The sequence below is a fragment of the Lactuca sativa genome, chromosome 4, assembly GCF_002870075.4.
Source record: "Lactuca sativa cultivar Salinas chromosome 4, Lsat_Salinas_v11, whole genome shotgun sequence".
In the NCBI taxonomy this organism is placed as follows: domain Eukaryota; kingdom Viridiplantae; phylum Streptophyta; class Magnoliopsida; order Asterales; family Asteraceae; genus Lactuca; species Lactuca sativa.
In genome coordinates this window covers 387,523,601-387,532,294 of record NC_056626.2, presented here as the reverse complement: position 1 = coordinate 387,532,294, position 8,694 = coordinate 387,523,601, and the positions used below count along the sequence as shown (strand labels likewise).

At 28.6% G+C, this 8,694-nt stretch overlaps 1 protein-coding gene across 1 annotated transcript; it reads right to left on the bottom strand.

Moving 5' to 3' along the window:
• Window positions 1-4,750: 4,750 nt before the first annotated feature.
• Window positions 4,751-8,439, bottom strand: LOC111894565 (protein trichome birefringence-like 19). Its single transcript, XM_023890638.1, has 2 exons — window positions 7,810-8,439; window positions 4,751-5,739 (listed from the first exon to the last, which is right to left on the bottom strand). The coding sequence occupies exons 1-2, from the start codon at window positions 8,341-8,343 to the stop codon at window positions 4,936-4,938; spliced, it is 1,338 nt and encodes a 445-aa protein (XP_023746406.1). The 5' UTR covers window positions 8,344-8,439; the 3' UTR covers window positions 4,751-4,935.
• Window positions 8,440-8,694: the final 255 nt, after the last annotated feature.

Genomic DNA, 8,694 nt, shown 5'->3' with positions numbered 1-8,694 from the left:
ATCGTACGATTCTATGATCCCATGTATGTATTTTGATTTTGATCTTAGCAAACTCGTTTTTAGATAGAATCGTAAAATTAGATCATGGAATCATAAAGTTGTAAGCTATCCGATTCTACCTATGTTGGGTTTTCTTTTATTTTATTTTTGAACTTTCCTTCTTGTTTGACTCTAGTTAAATGAGTATAATTCTAAAACTCTAAAAGGAAACGACAAATGGGAAGCAACGATCAGTGTAGTTGAACTGTTGGACTGTTGAAGTTTCAAAACTGAATTATTTAAAAGAGATGAAAATGAAATATAGTATCGTGATTTGTAAATAACTAAATATACTTGTCATTTTATTTATTTATTTTTCATTTTAATGTGATGGTTCAGCCATTTAAGGTACATTTAAGACATAAGTAACATGAATAAAATATTCCAATAAGTTATAAAAATGAATTGTCATATTGTATATATAAGGTTTTTGGCATTTTATGTTAGTTTTGATTAAGTGTGATGGTTTGGAAAGTGAATATTACGATACATAATTGATCAATCAATTATATAATTCCCAAGAAGATTCTTCATTTTTGACAGTATTTTCTAGATATCGAAATGAAAATTAATTAAAATTAACACTAACACTAGTTCCTTGGTGGAATTTTATGATTTCGATTTGATTTTATGATCATGATTTTGCAAATTCGAAAATGATTCTATGTAGAATCTTTTACAAACCTTGCACATAATAATAAATTTTCACTGATCGAAAAAAAGAAAAACATCATGGAAAAGGTATACAAGATATAATCATTGTTAGAGTTTACTTTTATCTAATACATCAAAAAAAAACATTGTGAGTGTTTTACTATTTTCTAGTGAATTGCACCAATACATGACAAGCAAAGTACTATAATTCCTTTTAGTAAGGGTATATATGAAATTTTCCCTAAAAAAGAGCGTTATTTTTTAACATTTTTTTAAGACACTATAATATCTTTTATTAGTGTTTTAAAAACCGGTTTTTTAGTTGAACCGGTATGATGATCGGATCGCGGTTCAATCGGCTTAACTGGTTCGACATTCAAGTCAATCCGGTTTTCAGAACTTTAATTTTATTCTTATTTCCTACGCACACAAATACATACATATATACATAAACTAAGAATTTAACGTCCACAAGTTAAATATTAAAATCACATATAAAACAATAAAAATCATTAAAAAAACATATAACCATGAATTTTACAACAATCTACATACATTAAAAAAATAAAGTAAAATAACTAAACAAAATATAACATTAGACGAATACAAATGAATCAAAAAACTTCATAACAATTACTATGCATTTTTATTAAATTTAAAGAGAAATCTAAATAGATGTGAAAAAGATTACCAAGCTTTGTTATGCAAAATGCTTCATTTTCCATGTGCCTTTATTCTATTTAACTGGTTCAATCAAATTTTTATAAAATCGGCCGGTTCAGAAGTGAACATAAAACCGGTACTAGTTCAACTGCTCCATTCCCTAGTTCTTGGTCCAACTGGTCTGTTCGAACCGAGTTTTAAAACACTGTCTTTTACAATACATGCATTGTGAAATACAGTAGTATAACAAATGGGGCCATCCTAGTTCATTTGTTCAGAAAGTGAATTGGAACAAAGGAGTCAGATTATGTGGTCAGACTACAACTTGCATTTGAGATAGTAACAACACTTTGATAATTTGCATCATTGGATTCTTGATGTGCTAAATGACAAGGAGTTTGTACAATTTAAACTACACTCATAAACTGTATAAGGGTTTGTTATATCGTAATTCATAAAAGTTACTTACAATCATGATGACGTAAGCAGATTTTATATGTAGATAGATCCATGTTCTATTATAACACACAAACAAAAAGGAATATATGAAATCATAAATGAGATGCAAAATAATTCGATTTCAACAAGAGGACAATCCAACTTTTTTAATAGAATGATAAAATAATGCACATGAAAAAACAGACTGGCTAATGTGCTTGATAGTGTTTTTCGTGGACCTATTTTGGTACTTTGACACTTGACATAACTTTTTTTCTTCGTAGTTCATAATGGTGTATATAAGAAGCCATCATCCAATCATGGAAAATGACATGAAAGAAGATGACTAGCCAACAAAAAAGACGACTGGTAACCTAATTCTTGTGTTGTTTATTGCATGGATCTGTTATTTTCCAACCCACATGACCATATGCTACATGAATAATATATATTACATATATAGTATATATAATATATGTAGTTTGTTTTGTTCTCTTGAAGCTTCGATTTCTTCTTTTTAATGTATATAATGACATGTTATGTGACAAAGATCTATAAGGTTTAACTAAATGCTATATTCTAAGTATATTTAACTTATTTATTGATGGTAATGCTAACTTTTAGGAAAAGACACTTTGTATCTCATTGCTAAATGATGAATTATTGAAATATCAAGTTGTAATAAATTAGATTATTGAAAGGTGGTTTATAATTTTTAGCCAACCAAATCCATTTAACTAAATGGTTAGATGAGTTCACTCATTTATATTAAATGAGTTTAAAATCTCAACCCAACCCGTTAATTTTGAGTTTGAAGATTGGGTCGTTTTTTTATCAGCTTTACGATTATTTGATTATTATAATATCAAATTAGAAACATTTTTTCACTTATTTCATTTTGCGTAATCAACTTAAAAAATTGACCACAACTGCCTTACTATAATAGATTTCCAATTTTACTTCATTAATAGACAAAATCTCACGTTCACAAATGGATCAAAGATGATGGGCATGTATATTCGATCCACCTCATATACGAGACCAATATTTGACAAAACTATATATAGTTTTCTAATAACTATAATTTTTATTTGTGTAGAAATGTTTTGAAAAAACAATAGATATAAGCTTTTGAAACATATAAAATTACAAAACAAATAAATTAATCTCTAAAATTTCTGAAAATTCTCAAAAACTCGTAGCCAAACATACTCTAAAACAATTCGAACGGAGCACTACCTTGGTGTTTTGTTGTGAAATTTCACTTCAAGCAAAATTTATACCATAAACATCAAACTTGATTTAATGAAATATACTATGTATTTGTCTTATAATATCAAATCGTTTTTTCATATGTCTTTTTATGCTAATTTATATTTCCAGTCAGTTTTTAACACATGTTATTTTTTATAATTGTTTATTTCCGTTAATATTATTTTCTATTTTCCAATTAGTTTTTACCAAATTTCTTTTTTATCTGTAACAATTAGTTTTGTAGCTAGTCTAACAACTTTTTAAAAAGTTAGGTGTGAGAAAAAACCGAAACCAAATAATCAAACTAAACCGAATGATGTTTGAATCATTTGGTTTGGTTTATTTGGGTTTTGGTTAATTGGTTTAGTTAATTGAATAATAATGATCATATTCGGTATGATTTTGTTTTTTGTTTTTTTTTTTTAATTTATAAATTTAGTTAAACCGAACAAAATGAATATGTAATTTCTTAGTTTAACTAATTACCAAAGTTTTTATTTAACGAATTACTTGTTAAGGAATAATTGTTATTATTTTATGTTTGTATTATGGGCGTGTTTGGCAAAAGTAGCTGTTAGCTGGAAGTGGGTAGCGGTAAGTTGGTAGCGGGTAGCTGATAGCGTGTAGCTGGTAGCTGATAGCGGGAAGCTGTAGCTTTTATTTATTATATGAATGTTTGGCATAGTAGCTGGAAGCTTTTGAAATATATAAAATTACATAAAAAGACAATTGATTAAAAATAAATAAATATATAAATATATTTTTAAGGATAATTATGGAAATTGATTTCAAAAGCTCAGGAGCGTTTTGTTAACCGCTACATGAAGTAGCTTTTAGAATTGGAGCGTTTTGTTAAAACTAAAAGCTAAACTCTCGTACTGTCAAACGGAGCTTTTTGTTTAAACCAGAGCGTTTTGTCAAAAGCTAGAAGCTTCCAAACGCTTTCAAAAGCTCCATGTCAAACACGCCCTATATATGTATTATTAAATACATAATTACCAATGTGTTCATTCAAATGTAAAAGCCTCAAATTATTCCTACAGCTCCAGTGTTTTATTCATTTTTCTTTTCTGTTGTTTTGTTATTTGTTATGGATAAATGGTATTTGAATCTTTAAATTGGCTTTATATCGAATTGAAAATACATATTGCAGGAATAATATTTTATGTATCTATGTTATTGTTTTTTTTTTAATTATTTGGTAAAAAAACTAATATGTTATATTTTTCCTGTTAGTTTAATATTTTTTTGAAGTGAAATATTATTCAGTTTAATCGGTAAACCGAATCAAATTAACTGAAACCGAACAACCCAAAATCTATTAAACAAAACATATTTGGTTCAATTATGGTCACTTTAAACATGTTAAAAAAAACCATTTAAATCGAACCAATTAAACAAAAATCAAAACAACCGATCATAAGTCCTTTTGAACTTCAACAACTTAATAACCTAAAAATATCTTAGAAAAAAGCTAGTTTTCAATAAATCGGAGTTGTCCTCAACAAAAAATAAAATTTATTATACAACTTAGTGGGGGACCAACAAGTGATCCAAAATGTGTCGGAAAAACATAATTATTGATGCATATCTTATGGGCTTTACATTTCTCTGTCCATTCTTTTTTATTTATATTTACTTTATTTTATCCCGGACTAATTTAAATATAAAATAACTTATCATATAGAAAGATCACAAGGTCTAAATGCAATGTACTTCATCCATAATATATTAAAGGAATAGATCTCACAATACTCCATGTGAGATATATAGTTACAACTTACAACTTTTAATCCACAATATTACATTAAAGGCATTACAATAGCCTAATAAATAATAATCAAAATTAATGATAAATTAAATATAACAAACAACAATTTTCCCAATTTACCCTTTCACATGCGATTTCTCTTCAGCCGATCTTAGACCCTCCATCTTCAACATATGAAGTAGGAAATCACTCCACGTGTCAATAGGTCCAGGTAAACACCAATGGACACAATCATTATACAAAGTAACATTCTCATTGGGCCAATGTCCATATCTACTTGGATGTCCATCTGGCCTTAATAACATAGATTGGGTTGCATCCAAAAGCCTATACTTTAACCCTTTTTCTTTCCCCTCCTTTTCACCTCTTCTAAACTCCTCAATTTGTGTCATGTACAATTCCAAATTTACCCCTTCCAAAGTTATCTCACTACTCTTAAAAGGCTTCTTCCTAAGACAATTCCCACCCTCATTCCACTCCCCGCCCTCGAAATGCATAGGGGCAAATGTCCGTAAAATCGTTATACCCTTGAATTTTTCTCGACTGTTGATTGCTTTGAACGCAGTTCTGATTGCCTTTCTGTATCCAAATGTCATGGGGTAATCTGTGATGTTTTCTACCTGACAATATCGACAACCGACGATTTGACGGTTCACATAGTACAACGCAGGCCGCCAAAACCAGTGGCCTGTGTTGAGTATCAGATAGTTGAATTCGTCGATTTGGGTTGTCCATTTTTCGTTGAATTCGTCTAGGTAGAGATTGAAGAGGCCATTGTGAGTTGGACCGTCTGCACTGGCTTCTTCTGATTTTACCAAAAATGGAGACCAAAATGTCGCGAGTGTGAAGTTGTATGAGACGTAATACCAACGTTTGAAGTTTTCGTCCTTCGTTATTGATCTGTCTATCGGATATTCTACCTGAAAAATGTAAAATTACATAATTGTTTAAATAATTTAATTTAAACAGCCAAAAATAGTAAAAATTTGAAAAAGCAAAGAACAATATATCGAGAAAGTATGATATTTTACTTATTTTACTTTTTCCCTTTTTCTATTTATGCACTAAATTTGATAGCCAAGTAAAGTAATATATGCAAAGTAGATATCCCAATAACACCAAATAATTACTTTTGTTTTTTTATTTTAAAATGTCAGTGATTATAGAATTTTCTAACTTTTTGCCTGACTTTATAAAGCTGTTTACATTTACACTGTCGGTTTTAAAAAAATGTAAAAATAAAAGCATTTGATCAGATATATTTTATTAAAATGTTTGATTTCGTACAAAATTATAAAATCTAAGATATGGCAAAAGTTTATTATAATATATATATTTATTTGAAAAATAGTTGAGGAGTCCATGTTGCCAGCAGGATTATATTCCCTGAAAATTGTCACCGAGTAAATGTTATAATATTAGTCCAGATCTACAAAGTTTTATTTAAAACATATATTTATTTATATATTAATACGAATCTTATATATGGTTGAAATAACACTTTGGTGTGAAAATTTAAAATTCGAAAATCTGATTAAAGTCAAAAATAGACTTGAGAACGATTGACTACCTTGATTTGTACATAATTAAAAGACATTTAATTTAGTTATTATTTTAATCAAATTGATGGAACATTATAATTATTGGAAGAAAACAATAATAAAAAGACAAACTTCCTAGCAAAGTAGCAAATAATTAAATTCCAAGACTTTTACCCTTTTCACAAAATTCAGTACATTTCGTTCTACTTACTTTCCTCACCCAACACTCAACCACTACCCCAAGAAAAAGACCTAATATATATATATATATATATATATATATATATATATATATATATATATATATATATATATATATATATATATATATATATATATATATATATATATATATATATATATAAACACATTGTGTACTTTTGGGTATGAATCTTTTATATAACGTACATTACACTAGCTCGTGGTTTAGATGCACAAAGTTAAAAACAATACATAGGATATACACATAATCACATTTTTAGTAGCAAATATTTAAAAAGTGTATCTTAAAACATAAAAGTATTGATCATTTATTAAAAAAATGTATATTTCAAAAGGGAAAAATGAGAGTTTTGTACCTTGAAGATGAGCAATTAAAATAAAAAGTTGGAGAAAAAGCATTTTTATGTATTTGAATCGCAAATGATTAGAGGAAACTTGGGAATAAAAGTTGATGATAAGATCTTGGAAAATGAGAACCAATTGTGAATAATATATTTTCCACGTAGGCGTGAGGTCCACTTCCATGTGCATAATTACCCATAAGATGCTATCTAACTCTTGATTATTAAACTATCATGACTTCATATTTTTATGACATTTTACCATTTTATAGTATGTTTATATTTCATTTAATATCAAATAAAAAAGATTCGTTGTAAGTTTTAGTTCACTCCAACACTATGTACGTATATATAAATTTAAAAATAATAAATAATAATATAATACCCACCTTTTAGAAACACAAGTTTATATATATTTCAAATAATATATGAAAAATATATCAAAGTCAAAACCTACTCACATTTTAAATAACATTTTCTACAAATATAATGAAAAACACAAAAAATATGTGGTCATGCATAACGATAAAATCCAAACTTAACAATTATTCTCCCCACACCTTTAAATAACCTACTAAGTTCATAACAATTTTCTTTAAATATTATAAAATATTATATCCAATTATGACATAGTAACATTTCTGTTTTTAGCTTCAAATTTACATTTTTATCCATGTAAGTTCAAACTAACCATCATTATCTTAACAATAATTCGAATTTTGGACCCGTTTTTTTGTCTTCACTTAATAATCGAATATTAATTTAATCATATATCAAATCAAACGTTCGAATCTTTATATACCATTAAAAAAAAACTATTAATTACCAAAAATACTTGAATAAACAAATTAAATTCAAATAAAACGAATGATAGAGATGAACTTACCCTGGATAACATGCAAATCAAGGATTGCATTTGATTCCTACCCACAGAATCACCCACAAACGCCAAAGATTTATCTCTCACAATCTCCAAAAACTGATACGGGTTAAAAATGGGTAGATCACACCCATCGGGTTTCCATCTCCACTTCATGAAATCCGAATCGGGTCGCCCATATTTCTGACAGTTTTGATGTTCATGAATCGCCCAACATGTCATGTTATCGTAATATGGAGCATCCGGATTCGGAACCCATTCGCCGGAAAACACGTCGCATTTATGGTGGTTGTCGTTGATGATGATGACTTCGTCTTGAGGGTGGTACACCGGCGAGATAGTGGCGGCGGTTGTGGCGGAAGCATGGGTGGTGGTGGTGGTGGAAGGGTATCTATGAAGAGGGTAGTAGAGAGGTACAACTGTGAGGATGATGAGTGTTAGGGTTACGAGTAGAAGTGTCTTTGGTGTGCTTCGAAGGGTTGTACCTTGCTGGTGGTTGTTCTTCCCATGAGGAAGGTCGCCGCCGGCTGTCACCTTCATTGATCGAGAGAGAAAAAGAGAGGAAGAAAGAGAGTGGTACAAGTTCCAAAACAAAGGTGGTGGGTGGTTTTTATTTTTATTTTTGGAAAGATTTATTCGAAGATTTTTATTATGTATAAAATAGTTACACATGTGAATAATATATTATTGATAGGCAGATTTTGTAAATATGAATTGTTTAAGAACTTTTTATGTATTAAATTACAAATGACAAAAATAGGCAGTCAAACGTATAATTTTTGTACATCTAAAAACGAGCATCATTATATAAAAAGTAGGCATATACCAGTGTTCTAATTTTTTTTTTTTTTTTTTTTTTTTTTTTTTTTTTTTTTTTAAATCACAAACTAA